The sequence below is a fragment of the Aethalodelphis obliquidens genome, unplaced genomic scaffold, assembly GCF_003676395.1.
Source record: "Aethalodelphis obliquidens isolate GAN/ISIS:26980383/991018 unplaced genomic scaffold, ASM367639v1 scaffold55, whole genome shotgun sequence".
In the NCBI taxonomy this organism is placed as follows: Eukaryota; Metazoa; Chordata; class Mammalia; order Artiodactyla; family Delphinidae; genus Aethalodelphis; species Aethalodelphis obliquidens.
Window position 1 is genome coordinate 13,192,996 of NW_020837999.1, and position 25,915 is coordinate 13,218,910.

The following is a 25,915-nucleotide window of genomic DNA, read 5'->3' on the forward strand; positions in this document are numbered from 1 at the left end:
TTGGACCCAGGTGCCTTCATAGTTGTCTAACCTGGGCAATTTTTCAAAAATCCTTTCTCATGAGGGACTTAGGACCCTCTCTTACTTGAGATTGTCTCTATCTTCCATTACTTCAGGTAGCATGCTCTCGATAGCATAGTGCCCTGGGGCAGTGTTGGTACAAGACTGGCATTCAAGAAATGTTTATCAAACTGAGCTAAATTGAATTGAATTATTGGTTGTGGCCACTTGTCAGAGTTGCCACCAAAGCTGAATCCAGCTTCTGCCTCCAGGAACTTAGAGACACGTGAAGCTGAACCAAGTGGATCTGCCACCCGCTCTGAGATGCCACATCCACCCAGGATCCAGGTGACTGAATGGCTGGCGGTGGGGAGGCTCAGCTGCTGCAGCAGCTGATCTGCATGTACAGATGCTCACAGATGCTAGCTGGGGCCACGATGTCCAAAAATGACAGTGGTGGTGTTTGGAAGCTATAAAAATAAAACTGATTACCTTCACATGCACATGGATGTATTTATACTAATTTGGCAGGTGTTTGGGCGGGATGGTGTAACTTAAAATACAGATTTTACATGAAATTTCCTCGTGAGTGTGTGTGTGGCGGGGATGGGGAGTTGATTTCTGGTTGGCACCTGAAAGAGATGGCAGGCTCCTGCATAGCGGCAGGAGCTGACACAGAAAATAGTGCTTTAAAACATGCGCCCTGAACCAAAGCTCATAGGAGTAGATGATCCTAAGAGTAGGTAGAAATGTGTATTCAAGATTCTTCTCACAAAGGCAACCCTGTTTGGCGTGTTTTAGGCAGGTTGTGGCAAGAAGTTATTTCACTGTCATGGGTTAATAACACCAGGGATAAAGGGTTCAGGGAGTCCAGAGAAATTCATATGCCCTCTTCTGGTAATATTCCAATCACTAAAAGCAGAGTCTTTGTAACCCAGTGTCAACAATATACCACAGGATAACTGGTGCCCTGGCTTGAAATTTTGCCCCTGTTATTGCGTATCTTCTGTCTGCCATGCCAGATGCATGGTCCATCCTTCCCCACCCTCCTCTGTGACCTACATGGACTGCAGGCACCAGCTCCCTTCCCTCTGCGTTGTTTTTGGGGACGGCCGGGTGGCGGCAGGAAGCTGGAGGCTGAAGTTCTCTGGCTCCTTTCCTATGGGGTCCTGTCAGCCTGGCTCCCTAGACCAAAGGTCTCAGCTTTTGTGAGACTGACCCCTCTGCACAGGCCCCTCTGTCTCTAGGGGTCTAGTAACAGCTCTTGCCTCTTTAGGCCCAGGGATCTAACCCCTAACCCTGGGGTGCACACTATACCTCTCCATCCTGCCCACACCTCTGTAAATGGCTCCTTTACGAGATTCCTTTCTGAATTACCTAATCTGGGTGTGTCTCCTGCTTCCTGCGGGGGTGCTTTGGATCCACCTTATTTTTTTTCACAGACTCCATGACTTCATTTCCCCTCTAGGGCCTCACCTTGGGTTAAAAAAAAAATGTGTTCCCTCTTACTACCAACCTCCGCATCCTGTGCAGGATTTCCACTCTTGTGGGGCCCCTTTCTGTACACTATTCTGCCCCTATCATGGAAGTCTCTTAGTGAGCTTTTTATATAACTCAGAGGTAGATGAAGGCCATTGATTCAGATCTGTCTCCTCTTTTTCTTTCCTGTAAAACAAAATCACTGACTCTATTAGTTGGTTTTGCATAGCTAAAACCACATTCCAGTCGTTAATTAATTCTTAAGAGTGGATCTTGTGTTCAGTGCACATTGTTCCCAGTCATTTAAAACATCATTGGAAAGGCTCTACTGAGATGGCCTTTCCATTTAAATGTATTAACCTCTGTGCTGGTAATTCTCTTTTTGCCCCTCCCAATCCACTTTTTGTTCTCCAGACTACTGGGCTCTCCCACCAGCTGGATTCCAGTTAGGTTTGGCCAATGAAGGTTACTAGCGTGAGATCAATATTTAGGAGGAGAGAGAGGTCGTGGTATTCATTCTCCTCACTCCCCTGCCAGGTTGCCAGGTGGCCCTCCTCCCACAGTTATGGCTCTTGCTAGGCTCTGCAAACGGCTCCGTCACTTTGCCCCCTCAGTCTTAGAGTGGGATCAATATCTCACTATTCTAGTACCTGGGTGCTTTGCTATTCCTTTTTGATCCCTTAACCCTGCCCATGCCTCTGTAAATAGTTCCTCCATTGAACTCTTGTCAGTTACCACTTTGGGTATCATCTACTGAGATCTTTACTGACACAATGCCTACCTTTTAATGTCATTCAGAGACTAGAAGGCTGAAGTGCAACCTATCATGCTAGGTTAGGTCTAATTCAGAAGTCATAGTTGGGATCTTAATACTTCAAATCCCAGCTATTCCTTCAAGCTCATTATAACTCATATAAAATTTCCACTGATGTGGTTTACCAAGATGTAGTCTGGACTCCAGGAATACGCTGAATTCAGAATCCTGAACTCTCAGGCAGACACCTCCCTGAGCACAGGATCCCGAAGGAGCTATCCTTGGAGACACAGTAAGCAAAAGCCTTTCTCTAGGTCTTGACCCTGACCCCTCTTGGGTTTCCTTCTTTGAGCTAGTCCACATATGGACCATGTGGACCAAGTGTTGCCCTTCTAGCCTATGAGCTCAAGTAAAAGCAGACTAGGTGGTCTCCTTGGTCTGTTTCCACCAGGCTCAAATTCAGGTCTGGAGAACAACAGGGTGACTCTTCAAACCAAGATGCTTCACATGTTTGTTCAACTTCCATTCAGTGGGCTATTAGTTAGGATTGACTAGGAATTTTTTTTTAATTTCTTGACATGATTGAGATCAATTTATTTATTTTCCAGTTAGGTTAGAAAAAAGACATGTGTAGAGAGCTGTGTTAATTGTATCCTTATGTATGGGCACTGGGGGCAGCTGCTCAGCTGGCCTGTCAGTTAATTTGGTCCCTGAACTTGGCTCTCTAAATATTGATGGTCAAATTTCAAGATAATTCAAGGTAAGAAAATCAGGAAAAGAAAAAGAGAGCTGTTGTCCCAGGGATATTCTCAATCCTCTCTCCAGAAGATCAACCTTCTAGAATAGACGCTCAAGTGATTGTCTGTGCCTGTATCAGAAACTTCCCTGTAGGGATGAAATGAGAGAGGAAGACTTGAGCTCACCCAGAAGATAAAACAGGCCACAACCAGCCTTTTTGCAGTGGGCCTATGAGGATAGCGCCATCTTGAATGATGAGAATGACTTGTTGAGCATGGAAACTAGGGACTAAGGCTGACTAACGTAAAATGAGCAAAGGAAGAAGCAAAGGGGCAAATGGGACAAAGGCTGAGCAGTGTTTTTTTTAAAGGCCTCAGCCAGTGCAGGGGAGATGAGTTCCATCAGCAACTGAACTTCAGGCTGAAGTGTTAGAGGGAAGGTGAGCAAATTAATTCAGTTACTTGGACCGCAGCTAATGTTCAGGTCTGGGTTTGAGCTCAAGTCTGCTCCTTTTGTCTTGGTATCTTTGTGCTCATTGCAATGTGTAATGTTAACTAATCCACATAGAAAGGATGCATCATCTCCATGTCCCATGAAACTAAGGTTTTAGTGATCACATACAATTCATCCCATTGGTGGATTCCTCCTTATCTCCTGCCCTTCCAACTTTGTCTCATGAATTAGATTTTTTTGACTGATCAAGACGTCTTGGACCCCTGCATGGCATGTGCCTGTTTTCGAATCCTGCAAGATGCTGCAGCTTGAAAGGAACTATAGAAATGAGTCCATCAGTGTTTGAGGTAGGTGCCCAAAATATGCCTCTTGCTTCGGCAATTCAACCTGTGTTTGGAGGGATGGAAACACTTGAGAACAAAAGGTAAGGAAATCTCACCACCTTAGCCCATCCAGAGTGCAGGGAAGGATCAAGTTGACTGCCCACTGCATTGTCCAATGATCCTCCAAAGAATGAAGAGCAAGGATGACCACAAGATTTCTTAAACATACATCTCCATCTCCCTGTACTGGGCTTCTTTTCTTGTCTCCCTCATGGTTTGCTTTTTTTTCCTGCCATTCCAGAGGGACTCTCTACCTTTAGCTTGCCACTCTCACCTGTTGTCTCTTTCTCGAGTTCCCTCTGTTACTCTCAAGGGTCCCCCTAGTGTCTTCCCACTGCACTGTATCCTAAACTAAATACTTGGTTATTATTTTTCATAATTAGGTGATAACGGTATTTTCTGGAGACACAGCTTTTGCAGCACAAGGTGAGGCTGGCTCATGGCAACACATCTGTCTCTTAAATTGGGTTTCTGCTAATATCCAAAGAGCTAAAAGTGACCAGAATGAAGAAGCAATATTTGACAACATATCAATTTAATGGAGATCCAAAACATTCAAAAGAAACAACCGGAACTCAGCATTGCTGGGAGAGGTGAGACGTGCCACAGGATAGGTTTCCTGGGCCTCATAATAGAACCTCTACATATAGAACCATGTCACGTATTCACAGCCTCCCTGGATGTAAGCTGGAGTCTCCAACAAACTACAGTGCCTTTGCAAGCTCATCTTTCTGGTCTATGATGAACAAAATCAAATATATAAGTAAAGCACCAAAGCTTAGAGGACACTGGGCAACAGAAATGGTGTCAGCTTGTCCCTCATTTGGACCTTACATTTATGTCTCTTCTCCTCCTTCTCTGCTTCCTCCCTACACCACATCCAGTGCCCTTCTGCCTGGTACCTCTCATTTCACTTCTGCCCCTCCATATGATCCTCTCCACAACCTTGTCCCTTGATGGGCTGTGGCAATGTATGCCCTGAGCCCTGTGCTAAGCCGTATGGCCTCTCCCTGTGTTCTCAGTCTCTCCCAGATCCACTTTGCCCAGCTTAATCCTCCCTCCTTCTCTGCAGCTTAGTCCTGGTTTCTTCTTGACGGCGTCTCCAGGCAGCAATGATGGCTTCATCGTCCATTTCTTCCTCCTCCTCCCTGTCAGTGCTTCTCCGATACTGGGACCGCCGCCCTGAAGCAAACCTCCCTTCCTCTCTCTTTTCCGTCCTCTCCTTCTCTCCCTCCTCTTCAGACCTCATGAAGCTCTGGGTGAATTTCCTCTTGGCTCCAAATTCAGAAAAATCTGACTTGGATGACTCTTCCACATCTTCCCAGTCCCTGGGTCTGGCCCAATTCGGACGCCGTGGTTCTGGGGACTCATCCCCTTCAGAGGGCTCAGGGGTCTGGCGGAAAAAGTAGGGCTCTGGGCTTTCCTCTCGGGAGCTTGAGGTCTCACTGAACATGGACCTGGAGAACGTGTGCATCTCTCTGCCCTCCCTGGTGGAGGAAGCAGAGAACCGTGAAGTGCTTCTTACGGAGTTGCCATTGGCCTCATGGTAGGAGGAGGTGTCCTGCTCCTCTGACCGGGATTTGGAGAACTTGTAACTGGAGGACTTAGACTCCGTCTCCCGGAGCAGGGAAGATCTGGTGCACTTCCCCCTGGAGGTTCCAGACCAATCACTTTGGGGAGGAGACTTTTCCTCTGTCCTGAGGCCACTGAGCCACTTATTAATACTGCTCTCCATCTCTTTGCCAGCTCTGCTGCCACTTCCATAACTATCAGAGACAGCCAGGGAGGAGGAGGTGTCTGTTTCGGGTTTCTGGGAATCACTGCGGGAAGAATACCGGAAGCTCCCTATGGCACTGTCAGTGTCCTCATCCCTATCACCCACGTCATCATCCTCACCTTCCTTGACCTTCTTCTTCTTGAAAAGAGAGCTGCGTTTGTTGTCAGAGGCCAGCTTCTCCATTTTGTACTCAGACATCTTCTCCCTCAGCTCTGTTTGCATCTCCTTCTCCTTCCGGCCAAGCTCCTTTAGGTCAACACTGTCAGCAAAGAGGCTACAGATGGGCTTGCTGGTCCCCCTCACTTTGCTCCCAGTACCTTCAGCTCTTGAGCTCCGTGTGATGTGGGTGGACAGCATGGACTGCGTGTCGGAGCTGGGTCTTGCCTGGCTTTGAGGGAGCAGGCAGCCGCCCAGGGAGGAGTTGCTCTGGCCACTAAGCATGGAGACTTGGTCATCCCCCAGGCAGCTGGCTGCTGGTGCCACCTTCATGCTTGCAATAGATGGTGAGCGGGACAACAGCAACCCTTCATTTTGCTTCTGGGTGAGAGTTTCGCTGACTACGTTGACAATCCAGTTCTGAATGCTGGCAATGGAAATGGTGTCTCCGGGCCCCACTGGCAGGTTAGGTAGAGGTGTGGTGGGGGCGGAGGCCGAGCATCCCCCTGCATTGCTTAGGGCCTGACAGGGATGGGAGCTGTGGCTTTGGGCACTGAGCACCGACCCTGTGTCCCCACCAGCACTGACTGAGGGGGCTGCGGACCAGAATGCAGACAGGGGGATGCTTCCGCTGGCAGCCGAGCTATCTGCCTCCCAGCTTCCCATGGACTGGCTCTCCTCCAGTGTCTGCCTGCTCCTCTCCAGCAGCTCCAGCCTCCGTTGCCTCTTCTTGGCCAAGGCCGAGTCTTCTCCCTTGCTGAGCTCCAGCACCTCCTCCTTGTTCTCACTGCCCACCTTCTGGTGCTTCAGCTTCCAGGCCTGGTAGGCGGATAGGTTGACGTCAGAGAGGTTCTTCTTCTCCCCCTCGGCCTCCTCTGCACGTTGCTCACTGCTGCCGTCTCCTGCCTCCGAGTCTTTCTTGTGAAATCCAAATTGGATTCTCTTGATCTTCCACCTTTCCAGGGCAGTGAGCTTGTCCTTGTTCCTGCGGCAGAAGTTATAGAAGGAGCTGGCCTCAGAGGACACACTCTCCTCGTCATCCTCCCGTGCCCCGCTCCCCACCTCCGAGCTGGCGTCTCCTTCCTCTCTCTTGCTCCTGGAGTGGTACCTCCGCGAAGCCTCCTTCTCAATCTCCAGTAGCCTCTGGTTCCACGTGTCCCAGGTGCTCTCCGTGGACACCGAGTCAGAGCGGCGTCTCCCGCCTCGGTTCAGGCTCATCTCCAGCTGCTGCTTCAGGATCCGGATGTCGTGGCTGCTCACACTGTCGGAGGTGCTGCTCTCACTCGTCGCGTGCCTCCGTCTTCTGCTCACAAAGGAGCCGTCGTCACCCTCCTCCTCCTCTTCCTCCTCCCTACTCCACTTCCGGTGCCCCTCTGCCTGGTACCTCTCATTTCGGCTCTGCCACTCCCGGACGATTCTCTCCACATCCTCATTCTCGGGCTCCTGCTCACTCTGGCCGGAGGAGGCTGAGCGCCTGTCGTCCCCGCCCTGGGGGACCTTGCCTGTGGGGAGACCCTGCCCCTTCTTCCACGCCTCGTAGAGTTTCTCCTCCTCTTCTTCATCGATGAGGGTGAGGGGCTTGGAGGCTCGGCTGGCCTCCCCCAAGGAGGAGCTACTCAGGTGACTGGTGGCGTCATCCTCCTCTTCCACGGTGAGGGCGTGCACTCTGGCCCCAACCGTGCTCCCTGCATCCTCGCCCTCCTCCGCCTCCTCTTCTCCACCCTCCCTGCCGAAGTCCTCTTCTCTCTCCTCCATCAGCTTCTCGTTGAGCTCCCGGAGCTGCTTCAGGAAGCCGTCATTGGGGTAGATGGCCCGCTTCTTGCGCACGGTCATCAGGGCCTCCAGGATGGTCATATTGTGGAAGATCATCAGGTAGGCGACCACCAGCACTGCTGAGCGGCTGATGCCCATTTCACTGCTGACCAGGACTTTCCCTGAGAAGAAAACACAAGAGATAGTGATGTAACGGCACTTGTATTTTTTTTTAAGAGCTGTTTTGATGTGCTGGATTTAATATGTTTCCTTGGCATCTCATATTCATCCATGCTTAAGTCCCATGAGGCACAAGAATCATTGTCCCCATATTACAGATGTCACACAGAGCACTGACACTGCCCTGTGCTTGAGGAAACATTTTCTGCATTTTCTGAACACAGCAGGGAGTGGGGAGTGGGTGGGGAAAAAAGGAACTAACCACTGTCCCCATTCTTGAAACACTGGAGTGCGCTCTCTCCACCAGACTGAGCATCAGAAGGAGGAAAAATAAAAGAATAGAGAAGAAAAGGAATGAGCCTAAGATGAATGAATCATAGAGAAGTAGAATCTCAGTGTTGGAAAGGACCACAAGTCCCTCGAGAATTCCTGTTAAAACTTCCTTGATGCTGGATAATCCATCATCCAGACTCTGCCAGATGCTTCCAGTGACAGAGAGCTCAGTATCTTAGACAGACAGACAGACACACACACACACACACACACCCCTCTCATTCTATATTTGTGTCATTCTAATTTTTTGAAAATTCTTTCACATGTTAGGGCAAAGGATAACTTTCTGTAACAGGCACCCAGTGTTCCTGCTTTGACATACAAAGGTAAATAATAAATATGTCTGTATGAATCAGATCTTTAATACAAAAATCTTTTTTTTTTTTTTTTTTTTTTTTGCGGTACGCGGGCCTCTCACTGCTGTGGCCTTTCCCATTGCGGAGCACAGGCTCCGGACGCGCAGGCTCCGGACGCGCAGGCTCAGTGGCCATGGCTCACGGGCCCAGCCGCTCCACAGCATGTGGGATCCTCCCAGACCAGGGTACGAACCCGTGTCCCCTGCATCGGCAGGCGGACTCTCAACCGCTGCGCCACCAGGGAAGCCCGATACAAAAATCTTTAAGAAAATCACGATCATATTCTTCACTAGAGTTTTTTTTTTTCTTTTTCTTTTTTCTTTTCCTCGCTATTCTAGGTCTTTCAATCATTAGTCAAACATTTTTTCATGTTCCATTACTATACTTGCCACTCTCTTTAGGTCAAACTTGAATTTATCAGTTTTATTCCTAAGGAAGTTGTGTCAGTACGGAGCAAGATATTTCAGGTTTGGACTGACCCATACAGAGTAGAGTGGGCCCCTCGCCACTCTTTTTCTGGGCACTGGGTCTTCACTGATGCCATCTGAGCTTGCAATGTGGGTGGATATATCACACAGTGAACTCAAATTATCTTTTTTATCAATTGAAACCTATAAAGCCTTCTAAAAAAACTGCTATCAAGCCATGTCTCTCTTATCTTGCAGCATTCTTAAAACATAAAGATAACTCTAAAATTCCTATTGATGTTTTTGGTAGTTATAGCCTGTTCTTATAGGCTAACAGAAGCTTTTGCCAGTCTCAATTCTACCATTCAATAGATCAGTTATTCCCCAGCCTCCCCCTCTGCTTTGCATCCTTCATAAACATGACAAACATGCCTTCATTCTATGACTGTTTAAAATGCACACTGGGACCGCTAGAGATCTCCCTCCAGGCTGTCATCAATCTATTTGTCAACAGTCTTCGGGGATATTTGTTAAATCAGTTAAGAGTCCTATTTTACAATATGGGCTGGGGGTGACTTCTATTATTATATCTTAGTACCAGTTAAGACCATGTCTTTGTCACATAGAAGGCCAGAGACCAAGGCAAGACTTGAGGGCCCTGAGGTCCAATAATGCTGAAAGGCCTTAATGCCAAGGGCCAGCAGCCACTAGGGGGAGGTAAGCAAGCAGAATCAAAGCCACTAAAAGAGCATCTACAGATTCAATGTCTTATCCCCTCCCTCCTCCAGCTCAGGGCTCAGCTGTCCCTCAGCAAGGATCCCCTTTTAACTGGCCGACCAGGTCACAATTTACTACAATTAGTACCAAGGTCTCATTCACTTCTTCTGGAGGTGGTTACTAGGCCAGCTCACTTCAGGACACTTCAGGACACAGGCAGCTAGGCTTCCTCATAAGGGCATCAAATACAATTAGACTCAGTCTGGTGGAGGCCAGGTTGGGGTGCCATGCTTTTCCGTGCTATGTTCCTTACACCTGGGATTCCTCTGAAGAATGTCAGGGGCAGCCTGAGGGACAGGGGAGAGCTGGGTGGGTCAGACTTGGCCCCCCCCCCCCAATGCACCCAGAGCAACGAAAGGATTTTTTTATTTTCTCTGTTAGGCACAAGGCCACCCTAATGTATAGCTTATGCTTGACACAACTCGAGGGGACGCCTTTAACTTTGAAGTCAAAGTTGATTTGTTTGGTTATGATGAAAACTCCCCAGCAGTAAAATGGCTTGAGGAAGGTGGTCTTTTTTCTAATTTGCAGTTGCCATCTTGATTAGCAGCAGGGCTGATGGCGGGGGGGACGTGGGGGTGGTGGTCTGTGCTTAAAGATTTGAAGAGTACAGCTAGTGGAGAGAGCCCTGGACTTGAGTAAGGCCGGGTTCCAGTTCTCTCACACTCTCAGTATGCCTTTATATGGCAGGCATTTGTTTTGTATCCTCCCAATTCATAATTCTGCTTTTCCTGAGAACTTTCCCCCTCTCTGCACCCCGGGAAAATGAGAAGTACTTGCCCAGAAGCCACCCCCCTTGCCACTGTGGATAGAATTTAGGGTAGACAAAGGACCAGAATCTGACACACAAATTTTCTCTCCAGGGAACGTGGAAATGGAACTGAGGCAGGAAGTTAGCAGTTATTGTCAGGCCTGTGGTGGGCCATGCTCTCTGAGGTAGAAAGCAGTGATGGAACCAAGAGTCCTGAGGCTGTCCAGTCCTTGTTCCAGACCATCCTGGGGCCACCTTCCTGTCTTTGGATTTCTCCTTGTATTGCTGTAATTAATGCTTTTGTTGCATTTTGTTAAGTAGTTTCAGATGCTTTCTACTTACTGGCGATCAAAGGAATCTTAATTATTTCATGGTGGCCATCACTTAACCTGATGAGCGGGATTTCCCAATTTGCAAAATGTAAATACCTTCTCAAGGGGTCATTGTGATTATTATGTAAAATGCTCAGAGCCAGGGGTATGTTGCCTTCCTCCTTGTTAAGAACTGACTCGGAAGCGTCCTAGAGTGGAGAAAAACCACGGAAACTAAGGCTCAGGAGATTAATTCCAGAGATGGTGACAGCTGTCTGCCCCGGGGTAGGAAGTGCCCACAAAGGCTACAACCACTGTAAAGTATATGCCGTCCTTTCCCTGCCTCGCAGGGGTGCGGAGACTAGGGAGGGTGAGCCTGAAGGCAGCTGATAGCAGCAAGGGAAGAGGAGATGGTCTGCTGAACGCACCGGCCGGGCAGGTGATGAGGACCACCCGATCGACCCGGCAGAGCTGCTGCGCTCGCCCGCAGGCCCTGCGGCACCGCTTTGGGTCGCGGGGAGAACCTGCCCTGGAGGGAGTGCTGCCGTCTCCCTCTCCCCGAGACAGGACACTTGCCTGCTCCGGCCTCGCAGCTCTTGGACGCCCAGCCCGCCGCCTCCCTGCCACGCCGCCACCCTCCGGGCAGCTTCACCCGCTTCTGGGGATGCGTTTCGGCTCTGCGAGCCGCCTCACTCGCCCGGGATGCTGCTCGAGCCCCGCCGGCCGGTTGCCGCGGCTATGGCTTCCCTCGTTCGGCCGAGAAGTGGCCGTCAGCACCCGGCAAAGCAGCGGAAGAAATCCCGTCTCCCACAGACCCTTGGCAGACACGCCCAAGTCCACTTTTGTCAGAAGAAATACGTTCTTAAAAGTACGTTTTTTAAGCATTGAAAAGGGGAGAAAATCATTTTATATAGATATATAATTATTATATACATAACATTTATAAATTATAATTTAATAAAAATGTATACATATATAAAAATATTTCCCCTCTCTGTCTCTCTCTCTCCCTCTTTTTTTTTTTTTTCTCTCTCTCTCTCTATATATATATATGTATCCGTTAAAAATTACCCTTCCTGGCCATTGGTGATGATAGGAAATGTCCTTCGCAGGAATAGTTAGTAACATTCATTATAGTAATGGCTGTAACTTTTTTTTGCGGTACGCGGGCCTCTCACTGTTGTGGCCTCTCCCGTTGCGGAGCACAGGCTCCGGACGCGCAGGCTCAGCGGCCATGGCTCACGGGCCCAGCCGCTCTGCGGCATGTGATATCTTCCCGGACCGGGGCACGAACCCGTGCCCCCTGCATCGGCAGGCGGACTCTCAACCACTGTGCCACCAGGGAAGCCCTGTAACTTTTTAAACATTTATTATTTGCCCAGTTCTATGCGAAGTAAGCCCTTATATGCATTTTTACAATTTTAATCCTCACAGCAATTTTAGGAAAATTAGATCTATTTGCTCTATAGATAAGGAAACGGCGGTTCCTTGTATAGAGAGAACATAGGAAATCCTGGACTGAAGCATGGGTTTTTGGGCAGCAGATCCTGAACTCCCACCCGCTCTCACTGCATTGGTTTCAGCCTCTCCTCATTGAGATCCTCATTGAGATGGATGTCCCATCAACTCTCTAGATAGTCTCCTATCATCCCACTTAGACTACAGTGACAGCCTCAGCACTGCTCTCCTCACTCCCACTCTCCCCTCCCCTCCCACCCGGTCTTGTCTTCAAAGCCCAGGGAGTGAGTTTTCCATAATGCAGATCAGATCAAGGTGCCTTTCAACTCCCTTACCTTGGTCCTCAACTTCCTGCACGATGGACCCCTGCCACCCTTATCTACCAGGCTAACCCACACTCGCCTTGTGATTCCTGAATACACCAAGCTTATTCCACCTTAGGAATTTTGCACTGGCACGTCCCTTGGCCAGGAATGTTCTTCCAATTTTTCCATGGCTAGTTCGTTCTTATCACTCAGCTTAAATGCCCCCTTCTCCGAGAGGCCTTCTCAACCACTCTTTTTTTTTTTCTTCTGTTTATTTATTTATTTATTTACATCTTTATTGGAGTATAATTGCTTTACAATGGTGTGTTAGTTTCTGCTGTATAACAAAGTGAATCAGTTATACATATGCATATGTTCCCATATCCCCTCCCTCTTGCATCTGCCTCCCTCCCACCCTCCCTATCCCACCCCTCCAGGCGGTCACAAAGCCCCGAGCTGATCTCCCTGTGCTATGCGGCTGCTTCCCGCTAGCTATCTACCTGAGGGAGCTAGACAGACACTCCAACATATCATTCCAGTTCTCATCTCTGCCTCACACTGATCAGTATCTGACATTTTTCTTTTTCTTTCTCTTTTCTTTCTAATTTTTTCTGCCTTCACTACAATGTAAGTATCAAAGGCCAGAAGCTTTATCTGTATCTTTCACCACAATGCCTAGAATAGCACCTGGCACATGTTGGGCCCTTAATAATTACTTATTGGATGAATGATGGTCCATTCCTTTCCCCTTGTACTAGAATGAGACAACAACTGTCTTAAGACAGATGACCTCCGGACAGCAGATAACCTGGAGGTTTTCATAACATTCCTTTTGTCCTTCCTCCCCCTGTGGAATTCCAGCAGCCTGGAGCAGACAGACCGCCTCACCTCTATAGGTCAGCAGGGCTTCATCCAGGAATTCGGCTGCCTTCCGGAAATGCTGGGAGATGTTCACCTCAGGGAAGTCATCGACCTCCACACCCAGGTACTGGATCTCCAGGCCAGTGTAGAATTCAGGCCCAGTGTAGACGCCGGTGCCATGAGCAGCATTCAGGATGTGGGTAATTCCCAGCCTCTTCAGCCTCCCCTTGTTCACAGCCACGCTCCTGAACGGAAAGAGGCAGAGGCATTTTTTGCCAGAGTCAGAACTAGAAAGGTGCCTTACCACTGAGATTGGAAGCCTGCTTCAGCCAGGTCAGGAGGGCCACAGCTGGGTGAATACCTCCTTCTCTGCTCACCCATGTGTCTGGGGCTCACTGGAAATACTATTTTAAAAAGGGACCGGTGACTTAGCTGTGGCGAGAGAGAGAAGGGACGGGGAGCTGGGCAAGGGAGGACAGGAGAAAGAAGAGAACAAGACTGATGTGTAAGGAAAGCTTTGATTGGCCCAGAGACCTCTAGGCTAAAATTCCATGCCTTTGGGATGCACAGTTATCAAGACACAGAAGTGGCAGGCAAAAATAATAATAAAATGTGTGCTTCACACTGATATGGCATGCTATATTTTTCAAAGTGCTTTCATATGCATTAGTTTATTTTATCCTAATAATAAACTTAAGAGGTAGACAGCACAACTATTCTTTTTGTTTTATAGGTATTATTATTCCCCCCCATTTTTATAAATTGGGGTATAGTCGCTTAACAATGTTGTGTTAGTTTCTGCTGTACAGTGAAGTGAATCAGCTATATGTATCCATATATCCCCTTCCCATTTGAAGACTGTAAAAATGAATCAGATAGCTTTTATGACTTGTTCAAAGAAAAAGACTCTGAATAAGAACTGGGGTTCAGGGTTTCTAGTTCAGAGCTTTTTTTTTTTTTTTTTTTTGGTACGCGGGCCTCTCACTGTTGTGGCCTCTCCCATTGTGGAGCACAGGCTCCAGATGCGCAGGCTCAGCGGCCATGGCTCACGGGCCCAGCCGCTCAGCAGCATGTGGGATCTTCCCGGACCGGGGCTCGAACCCGCGTCCCCTGTATCGGCAGGCGGACTCTCAACCACTGCGCCGCCAGGGAAGCCCCCAGAGCTCTTTTTACTGCAGTGGAATAAATAGAGCTTAGTTTAAAGAGGCCCTGACGACAGTTGCCCAATAAGGAGCAGAAGCCTTTAGCTGGTGATATCTGGAGATGCCCAGGGTCCCTGTTGATCACAATGTGAATGTTTCTGCATCTACAGAGCTAATTAGGGATCACTCAGGACTTGGTGCTCAGCTCTGGGAATCAGGTCCCGGGCAACCAATTACACCACAGTGGAGTACAAGACCCAATGTCCAAAGCTATTTTCCCTACTGCCTTCCCTGGGGACCCCAGATTCCCTCCCTTGCATCTAGGTATGTGGGTAATTACACTGGGAAAAGATCTTATTAAGTAGCCGATAGATCAGCAAAACGAATTTCACAAACCAGCCTATGGCTACCAATTATGCACTGGCAAGACCACAACAAAAGCACCAGGATGTGAGTGAGCTGTTTTGGGTTTTGTTCTGGAAACCACTGATAAACTTTTGAAGAATAACATTTTTTTCTTATTATAAAAATAACACATGTTTACTGTAGGAAATCTGTACAATTCAAAAGAAACCTAAAGAAGAAAATGGAAATCACTTACAGAACCACCTCCTAGAGAGAAGTACTATAAACTTTTTATCACATTTGTTTCCAATTTGTTGTCTATGTAAAAAGCACATACACACACAGACATACACACATACTATATATATTACTCAGTTAGCATCATATTATATGTATTTGTTTTATAACCTCTTTATCCTCTCAATATATTGTGGACACTTTCATAAGTTGGTAAATATATATAAAATCAATATTGTCAATGGCTCCAAATGTCCCATTATGTGGTTGTTATGGATGTCATGGGATGATGGTGATAGGGAGGCGTGTGTTGGCAAGGCTCTGGGCAGGAAGGGAGGCCCAGAAAAGGCACCTGGAGGAGCCAGGCTATGATAGTGAGCCCTGGCAGAAGGTTGGAGGATAAGCAATCATGCCAGCATTTTTGCCCGGGGATCTCTGTGTGCAGGTGGGTGGGTGGGGCCATTCTCCAAGTTCAGGGCTGGGAAAGTAGTCAGGCAGCATCAATTTGCTGGAGGGAGCTATTGAGCCTTTGGTCAAAGTTGGGGGACCTTCATCTCAGGCACTACCCAGAGTGGTAGGACAAAGGATCATGGTCCCCCCCAGACATCAGACTCACTTCTCGGCTATAAAGACGTTGGGCCAGACCTCATCCACCTCATTCCAGGGAGCCTCTTGGCGGTGTTGGGCCAAGGCCCGCTGTAGGTCCAGGATGCAGGGAGTGTTGTACAGGCTGGTGTCATCCATCTTTTCCCTGACACGGTTGTACAGGTCCTCCACAAGCAGCTGCTCGGCAGACTCCAGCATGCCTGGACACTTTGTCTCAGCTTTGACCCCCCGCGGCTTGAGTTCTAGGAGGACAAGGAAGCATTCTCATCAAAGAGGAGGAACACCAGGGCCTTCCCTGCTCCTTGGGAGAACCCGCTCTTGGCCCATTTGCTGCCAGGACTCTGCGTATGGGCTGAATTCATTTCAGATCCAGCAGGATCTGATCTGCCAGGAAGGACTTAATGGGGACCCAGGAGGAGCCTGCATTGGCCTGGACACTTGTGGTCAGGGTCAGCAGCGTAGGTGTACTGGGGTGGGAGAAGGGACATCAGTTTCCCTCATTTCCTCCCATATTTCTCTAAAGCTGGCTGATAATTTCTTAGACCGAGGTCCTTAAGTAGCTGGTGTATGCCCAATTTATACTTGTAAATCCCACAGTGACCCACACAAATTAGATGCTTCGAAGCATTTACCAAATGAATACATGGCATTCTTTAGTAACATAATTCATTCTATTAGTTTGACTCCTTTACACATGGAAGGCAAATAATTCTGGGAAAAGTGAAACTTTCAGCAGTCACTTATGCTAGGTCACCTTCTAATACACCTTTAATTTACTTATTTAATTTATTGTCTGTTTCCCCCACTAAAGTGTGGGCGCCTGTGGTCCTCAGCCTCCCAGCTCTCTGACAGGTGGCAAAAGTTTCCTAGGAGCTCTGATGCCAGTCACAAAACATCACTCGGGGCCTTTCTGACAACAGCCCAGAAAAGCTCAAATTTCGGATGAATTCAAATTCTATTCACCTGCCTCTCGAGTGAAACTTTATCTTCTCCTCCTAATGTATTTGCTCCCAAATTATCAAATTCGGAGGAAGGTAAGATCTTTCCTTTCTCTAAGAAGGTATACAAGAGAGCAAAACCTTTCCTTTCACTTTGTAGCCCAAAAATACTGAGTAGAGAGAGGGGAAAAGAAGGTACGTAGGAAAGGAGTGTCCTCTGTGCTGGCCATACCCTCTTGCTGGCATCACCTCCTTCCCTCGTGGGTGAAGAGTGCAGCCACGTTTGGCAATAGACGTGGCCCCGCCCTTCACAGAATGAGCAGGTGTCTGTAAGCCGTGCTGCTCAAGTCTGCGGATCCAGGAGTCCTGGGTTCTGCCCAGGGCTGGCAACTTCATTTCCCTAAAGCTTCCCTCTCCTCTCCACCCTCGTCTAAACCACCTGATGTGCACCCACATCCCTGCACAGGTCTCAGCTCTAAATGTTCTTTGATATCCGTTTCAAAAGCAGGAAGAAGAAAACCTCTGCAATCCCAGTGCTCTATTTTGCTTAAAAATAGATGAAGCGTTCCTATTTTCTCCACCACTCTTGGCTCTCCTGGGGTCTTACATGGCAAATGTAAAAACCCCTCTCTTTCCCTCCCCTACTTAGATATCTTTCCTCTACTACATGGAAAAAAACCCCAAAAAAACTCCCCACTGCCTCATTAATATATACAGCAATGTCTTCCTCGGCTATTTATATAGCAGGTTATTGTTTTGATTTCTTCCCCTTCCAATTGAAAAACAAATGTCCCAGCCCCTTATCCCCACTGGGAGCTCCTACTTTCCCTAGGTCTCTGCTCCACGCTTCAGCCGCATCAGTCCCTCCCGTTTATTTCTATTCGCTGAGGCTTCTTCAGAAGAGAGCAAAGCCCAGACATTTCTCCTTTGCACTCTGTCAGATGTGTGGCGTATGCAGACTTTCCTGAAATTGGAGGGTTCTTCGACATCCATTTTTACCCCTCTAATCACTACTGAGTAGGGCAATGTTTTGAAGTATCACTTGGTACATTTTCCTTTTTTCTGTAATTTATTCTTTTTTTCTTCCCCCACCATCCTTCAGCCACTCGGACTAATGAAACTTAGGCTTAATGCCTAGAAAGGCTTAGGGTTAAAAAAAAAGGGCATTGCTCAGCTTCAGGTCACAGTATAAATGCTGAAAGTCCCTAGCATCCCATAGACCTGAAAGTGAAGCTTTCAGAGAGAGGACATGGTTTTCTCACAACCCCTAAACCTGGACTTTTACTTATCAAGAGCCAAAGTCTGGAGAGTTGTCCAGAGAGTGAAGCACAACGCAAGGGTGTTGCAAGATGGAAGGTTAGGGAAATTCCCAACCACACAGGAGGGAAAAAGAACTTCCAGAGTTAGGGTGGTGCTGGGAGCAATTTAGAAAGAACTAGACTGGGATCAAGACACCTTGGCCTGACTTGGAGCAAGGTAACAGTGACCCCAGGTAGGGTGATAAAAGAAAACAGAAAAAAGTAGTTACTTGAGAAGATGGGGCCTCCTAGGGTTCCCAGATCAACAAGCAACATCTGTAAAATATCTCACTGCTCAGGAGATCCAGATGTCCTCAGGGACCCTGGTGGGGACACAAAGGGCCTAGGGACAAAGCAAGACCTGGGGCTACATGGAGGAGTAGCATGTTTGTTTCTCATCACTAGGGAAGTGATCGCGGCCACCAGCTGTGGATGTCAGATTAAGCCCAAAGGCCAGGTGGGCCCTGTGTAATTAACAGGACTGCCTTATCTCACCCCACCCATCCGGAGTGAGAGAGACACCAAGTGCAAAGGGAGGAGGAGAAAGGAGAGGAACGAAACTGTGAAAGATTATTTGCCCAAAATTGATTAGGAAAAAAAAAAATCCATCCAATTGGAATGAGTATCCTTGAATGAAATGTAGTACGTTTTCTGCTCTAAATATTTTTGTGTAAATATTAACATCTTTTGCCACCCCACCTTTCCTTACCTCCTCCCCATTCATATTTCAGTTTAAAAACCATCTTTAAGCACTAGTGGAAATGCAGATTTAAATCTAGACATCCCTTTGAACAGAACTCTCTGGATGCCATTTCTTAGGCTCTCAGGTCTGCATCTCTGGCATAAGCCATCGCAGGGCCCCTGAGGTTAACTGAAAAACCGAATGAGGGGCCCCAGGGGCAGATTGGAGCTGCCTCCCAGTCTGTTGCCTAGAGAACTGTGCACACTGAGGCATAATAATTTCCACCTCTGTCCCATGAATGTTGATGAGGAGGGCTTGGAGGAACTGCCTTCTTTGGATCCGCTCCTCTTAATGTGATGGGAAGCGTGTGAGAAGCACATTGACACCTTCCAATGGCCCCCCTCCGAGAGTCTCCAGATGACCCTTGGACTCTCCCTCCTCCCACCCATCCGATGGCATCACCTTCATTGATGATCTGTTTAGCTGCAACAGCCGAGGAGAGGTGAATGGGCTCCATGAAAATGCTTTCTGTTTCTGCATCTGAGACCATTGAGTACCTAAAAGAGGAGGATATTCACGTGAGATGAATCTGGGCAGCATCTGAATGGGAGGCAATCTTTTCAGATAAGAAACCTAGGTCCGATTATAGCCACGAGTGGAAAACAATGAGATAAAGGGAATGCCTTCCTAAGTTTAGGGAACCTAAGAATGCAGAGCACTGGGTATGCTATGGCTTAGTCGCCTAGTTATTTTTAGACCAGAGTTGTAACCTTGATGTTTAATGACCTGGTAGCCTGGGTTGTGGAGGGAAGACATTGGGGAGAACTCACGCTGATGTGGCTTCACTTTCTTTGTGTGTTCCTACCCTTGGATGTACTGCTGCTACCTTTTCTTTTCTTGTCCCTGCTCCTCTGTTATCAATACTGTAGGATGTCCCTAACTGGGCTTCCAGCAGGGTCCTGCTGGATTGGTGGACTGGGTAGGCTGCCACCATTCCTTCCATGTCCCGTATCTTCTCCCTGCTTAAAGGGCATGGGCTGATGATGATGAAGGGCTGACACAGCACCGAGGGAAACATAAAGATGCACTCAACTGCACAGTCCTGATTTAGAACACAAGAAATCCAGGATCAGCCTAAGCCCAGGGATACAATAGAGTAATTTAGGTAAATGTCAATTTCCCGGAAAGAATTCAGCAGAGGTGTCCAAAGGGATCTTTGAGGATCATGGTGAATCAAGGGCAAAACCAAGGGTTAGGACCATACTACAGTGGTGGGTGCCCTCCTCCCCAGTGGGTTCTCCTCTTTTCCAGGTGTTGTGGTGAGCTTTGGGTCTTTTTTGCTTAATCTTTCCTTTATGTCCAGAGAGGATTAAAAAAAGGCAAGAGGACTTAATGGATACTTTTTTTTTTCCAAACAATTCCATCATGCCCCATTTGTTTTATAGTCAAAACTTCCCTGCACCTCATGCCCTAGCAATCACTGATCTGTTTTCATTCCCTATAGTATGGCCTTTTCCAGAAGGTTAAATAAATGAAATAATACAGTAGTCTTTTGGATCTGGCTTATTTCACTTAGCAAAATGCATCTAAGAGTCATCTCTTCTATTGCATGTTCTTATTGCTGAATAATATTTCATAATTATAAAATAATAGAATATAAAATCATAATTTTATAAATTTATAATAATTTTATTAATAGATTATTATTTAATAAATTAAATAATAATCTTATATTTTATAATAAAATATAAAATTATAAATATAATCATAATTTTATAAATTTATAATAATTTTATAAATAGATTATTATTTAATAAATTAAATGATAATTTTATAATAATACAATATAAAATTATACAATAATAATTTGTTCCTTCTTATTGCTGAATAATATTTCATTTCTTAGGCAGCTCACGCTATTGCTGCCATCATTGTCCCATTGCCTTGAGTCAAGATTGTGTATTCCAGAGGAAAACATGACACACACACTGCTGATTTGGTAGTAGTTTGGATGCTGGTTTTCTTCCTCAATCTGCCTGAAACTATTTACTTTTCAGAGTCCTCAAACAGCTGCTGTAGCCTTCTGTCCAGATTTTATAAGGGCAATCCATGCGAGAGTCAAGGTGGAGGGTGTGTTTGCCATCTTACCCAGAACTAGAAACTTGTCCATTATCGTTTTGCTTTTAAAAGTCGTAAGTCAATGTGTTTCCTGACCCTTGTAATTGACCTATTTTATCTCTGTGGAAACCTGTAGGATCTTCTTTGGTTTGCAGTGTTTAGAAATTTCCCAGTGATGTTCCTTGGTCTGTGTTCTTCCACTGTGTTGGGTATGGATACCATTTTTTTTCTTATAAATTTATTTATTTTATTTATTTTTGGCTGCGTTGGATCTTCGTTGCCGCGCGCGGGCTTTCTCCAGTTGCGGCGAGCAGAGGCTGCTCTTCGTTGTGGTGCGCGGGCTTCTCATTGCGGTGGCTTCTCTTGTTGCAGAGTACGGGCTCTAGGCGCACGGGCTTCAGTAGTTGTGGCTCACGGGCTTAGCTGGTCTGCGGCATGTGGAATCTTCCCGGACCAGGGCTCAAATCCATGTCCCCAGCATTGACAGGTGGATGCTTAACCACTGTGCCACCAGGGAAGTCCAGGATACCATTTTTTTAAAAGATTTTTTTTTATGTGGACCATTTTTAAAGTCTTTATTGAATTTGTTACAATATTACTTCTGTTTTATGTTCTGGTTTATTGGCCACAAGGCATGTGGGGTCTTAGCGCCCCGACTACAGATCGAACCCACATCCCCTGCATTGGAAGGCAAAGTCTTAACCACTGGACCTCCAGGGAAATCCCTGGATACCATTTTTGAGTGCCTTTTATAAATTTAATCCTGACAAAACTCCCATAAAGTAGGTATTATTATTCCTGCTTTAAGGTGAGGAAACTGTGGCTCAGAGAGGTTAACAAAATTGCCCGAGGCAGTAATTAAGTGGCAGGGCTAAGTTGCAAAAATAGAGCAGTGCTGTCTGAGTCCAGTCTTCTCTCCACACAATACACTGATACCATTTCGATTGGAAAAGGGAAGGTTGGTGGAAGAAACCCCAGCTGGATCCCCAGGCCCAACATAGACTTTGACAGAAAAGTACTTAAAGAATACTTGTTGGAAGCATAGATGGGTGGATGGATGGATTGGGTTGAGTTGAGTTGAGTCCAGCTGAACTGAATGGAGCTGACTTGGAATTCTATAAGTTTAGTTGAACTGATTAGCAGAATAATTCCCTTGTAGTAGGCATCCACATCAGATTTCCCCCTTGGGAAAATGATGTGATCAGAGCCAGCAAGGCTATGAAAAAAGAAATGTCTTTGACAGAAAAAAGGAGTAGCCTATGACTCTAACCAGGACGTGGCTAGACCTGCCCATGCAGGTCAGCACAATGTTGTATCATCATTGGTAGTTCCTGAGGGATTTCCAAGAGCAGTTGTGTCAGATCATTCCCGATCTAGCCCAAGTACTCCTTGTGACCAGAAGATGCATTTTCAAAAGCATGACCGGGGAGTGAGGGTGAATTAAGGGTGAGGTTTGTGAGATAATATCCTTGGATACTAAAACTAGAGAGCTTTTTGGAGGTCTGGTTGCTTGGTAAAGGTAATAAAGAATAGAACACCTGGTTGGGGTGTACACAAGTTCTATAAAGGTACAGCTTAGGTAGTCTTATTTATCCCTGTGCCTCCAGCATATGGAAGGTGAGTAACCAGGCAGGTTTTGATGACTGAGTGAAATGTGAGTGGACAGATGGGTATATGGATGAACAGATAGATGGCTGGATGAATGGACAGAATTCTAGGTGCCAGGCAATGTGTCCACATATCACCTTGGGGATCAAACTTGATGGTCTCCAAGGCCCTGCAATCTCTGGCCCCTTTCTACTCTCCAGCCTCAGCTTGCACTGGCTTCCCTCGGGCTCACTCCTTTCCAGTATACTGGTCTTCTTTGGCTTCCCATCCCCACCAAGTTTCCTTTTGCCCAGGCACTTTGCAGAAGTCCATTTCCGCTGCCTGGATGGTCAGTCCTCCTCTGCCTCACCGATCATTCAGATCTTAATTCAATCATCATTTCTTTAGGGAAGTCTTCCCTGATCTCCACCTCTCATTGCACCATACACCTTTCCTTTTTTTGTGTGTGTGTGGTACGCGGGCCTCTCACTGCTGTGGCCTCTCCCGTTGCGCAGCACAGGCTCCGGACGCACAGGCTCAGCGTCCATGGCTCACGGGCCCAGCCACTCTGCGGCATGTGGGATCTTCCCAGACCGGGACACGAACCCGCGTTCCCTGCATCGGCAGGCGGACTCTCAACCACTGCGCCACCAGGGAAGCCCCATACACCTTTCCTTTATGGCACTTCTATTCGATGTAACTTTACATTTGTTTATGAAATAATTTGATGAATTCTGTTTCCTATGCAAGACTATACCCTCTATGAGGCAGAGACCACACCTTCTTTATTAGACTCATTAAACCACATCTGTGGCAAAATAGTCTTAGGACTTTTAGGGTATTTTGTGAGCTGTTGGGTTCCCAGAACCTAGCTTAATGTCTGCTTAATAGATATTTTCTGATTCACTGACTGAATTTGTCCTCAGTACAGTACCACATCTAAGGGAATGTGGCAGGTACACTAATTACAACACAATGGTATTTATCAAGTATTTGCTACTGGCTCATCATCTTACCGGGCTGCCAGTAGCAAACCCAGGAGCAAATCCAGGGTCCTGGCTATGTTCTGTCCATGCTCACTCTCTGCCCTTCTGAGGCAAAGATGTATACAATCTCGGAGGCCTATATTGGCAATTAGGAATTTTTTCTTATGGTAGCCCCACATCTTTGACACTCCTCGAATAGTAGTCTATGTCCATTTCCCTTGAATCTGAGTGGTCTCTGTGACTGCTCTCACACAACAGAATATGATGGGAGTGACACAGCCAGTGTCTGAACCTGAGCCTTAAGGGCAGCTCCCTGCTTCTGGCTCTCAGTGCTCTCTCTTCGGAAGCCCTAAGCTGCCATATTAGAAGTCAGATGACACCAACCACCCCAAGGCCACCAAGCTGGAAAGGCTGTTGGTCAACACTCCCTGCCAAGCTCCCAGCCAACAGTCAGCCATGCGGGTGAGCCTCTTAGAGTGTCATCCTTCACCCCTTGGGCCCCTCCAGCTGACACTACGTGAAACACAGACAAGCTGCCCCGTCCTGTCCAAATTCCTACCTATAAAAAGGGGAGCAAAATAAAATTATAGTCTTAAGTCATTACGTTTTGGGGTAACTTGTTACGCAGCAGTAGATGACAGCAGCAACACTATTCTAAGTGAATTCTGAGCAAATGCTAAGGCACTCTTCTCCCTGATAGTAATACAGAACCTAGTAAATAATCAGTGACAGACCTCAATTTGTTGCAATTGGGAGGTAACAACAAAATAATACCAATATGAATGTAAGTCCCGACAATAGTGTCGGGATAGTGTCAGACCCTGGGGATATTCTGGGCCCAGGATTCAGGGCAGTCTCGGCTTTAAAATATCAACATTTCATAACACTAGAGTCAGAGCCTGAAATTTTATATAAATGTGAGCCACACTTCCATTTCAACAATATTTATTAAGGGAGTTTTATTCTTTGATTTATTAATAATTAATATTATTTATACTATCATTAATAAAAATAATTATTTTGTTTCTTAAGGGTCATTTAAAAATGAGGTTTGGCAGGGGGAATCAAAACAAAACCCTGAAAGGGTAATTAACCAAGAACTCTCATGTAACTATGGGGATGATAAGGACTTCCTCCTGGCATGGCCCCTCACTTCCGGCAGAGGTCAGTTTTCTTTGTTCCTCTGCAGGCCTCCAGGGCTCTCCCCTGGAGGAAGTTACAGGCACAGACTGAAGAGAGATACAGAAGTCCTCACCTGTCAGGTGTACAGAAAGACCCGAGCGAGAAGTCAGCAGATGGTGTCCCCTGGGGTCCCCACCTGGTTCTGTCTTTCTGTGAGCCTTTGATCCTGCCATTTTCCCCAGACAGCATCGACCTCAGATTGTGTGGATTTGGTTTCACATGACAAATACCGGGAACTGATAACCTGTCCTGAATATACCTAAACTCTGAGGCTATAAGTTTGATAGGGGAGAAGATGAAATTAAAATCTGAAAATAAAAATGGTGGGGAAACATCCTTCCTCCTTGTTGGTGGTAAAGACTGAACCCCAGCTCATGGGTCAGTGGATCTGAGAAATCACATTTGAAGACCACCCAGTACACTTTTGAGAAGTTGGAGGTTTTCATTCTTTTTTTTTTTTTTGCGGTATGTGGGCCTCTCACTGTTGTAGCCTCTCCCGTTGCGGAGCACAGGCTCCGGACGCGCAGGCTCAGCGGCCATGGCTCACGGGCCCAGCCGCTCCGCGGTATGTGGGATCTTCCCGGACCGGGGCACGAACCCGTGTTCCCTGCATCGGCAGGCGGACTCCCAACCACTGTGCCACCAGGGAAGCCCGAGAAGGTGGAGGTTTTAAGATTGAGAAAAGAGGGTGGGTTAAGATCATATGCCCTCCGCAATCCCACACTGCATCTGTTTTGGCTGCTGATGCAAAAATGCGAGCAACAGTAAACTCAGCTCAGCATCCTCCAGTGTTGAAGGTAGGATGTAAATTCTGAGCGCTTTTATGAGTTAACCTGTTATGAGAGGAGGAGATGTAAACCTGATAGTCCTAAGACTGTTTTGCCAGAGACATGGTTTACTGAGTCTAATATAGAAGGTGTGGGGATAGGACCTGAAAGGACCCGAGTGGACAGCAATGTCCCAGCGGCATTGAGAAGCTGCTCTTGTTTTCCACCGAGAAGCAGAATTGCAGAGAAAGAGAGGAGGCAGGAGGGTAAGATCTGGACAAGTGGGCCTGTTTATATTTGCAAGGTCAGTGAGACAGTGGCCCTAGAGGTTTTGATTTATGACCGTGTCTGTGCTTCCACCTGCATGCCTGAGATGGCGTGTGATGACACACCGTGATTGGAAAGCAGAAAGGACTGGCTGTTCAAAAAGACCGGCAGGGAAAGAAAGGCTCTAGGATCGATATATACCTCATCATAGGATCATGAAGCAGCAGCTAAAAAGCCTTGAGGGTGAATTGAAGAGAAACAATAAAGCAGAGTTTGATGGACTTCCTAACCAAGAGCAGAGACGGGGGCAGCTTTCTTTAAACCTGTGTTTTTCAAAATTGCAGACTGTGACCCATTAGCGTATCATAAAATCAATGGGTCGCGCCTAGCATCTGGCAAAAAAAAAAAAAAAAAAAGAAAATAGAATAGAGAATAGCACCATCATTGTAAAGATAGGTATAATTTTGTGAAACCTTTTAAAAATTTACACATACCTATATGCGTATGCTCTGAGTAAATGGTATGTCCC

At 47.0% G+C, this 25,915-nt stretch overlaps 1 protein-coding gene across 1 annotated transcript in view; it reads right to left on the reverse strand.

Moving 5' to 3' along the window:
- Positions 1-4,324: 4,324 nt before the first annotated feature.
- Positions 4,325-25,915, reverse strand: part of STYXL2 (serine/threonine/tyrosine interacting like 2) — a 33,667-nt gene continuing 12,076 nt past the window's right edge. Inside the window, exons 2-5 of the mRNA XM_027086467.1 lie at positions 18,942-19,036; positions 15,572-15,803; positions 13,259-13,476; positions 4,325-7,674 (exon numbers count right to left, since the gene is read on the reverse strand). Of these exons, the coding sequence (XP_026942268.1) occupies positions 4,856-7,674; positions 13,259-13,476; positions 15,572-15,803; positions 18,942-19,036 (3,364 nt within the window). The 3' untranslated portion in view covers positions 4,325-4,855. The remainder of the gene's footprint in view (positions 7,675-13,258; positions 13,477-15,571; positions 15,804-18,941; positions 19,037-25,915) is intronic.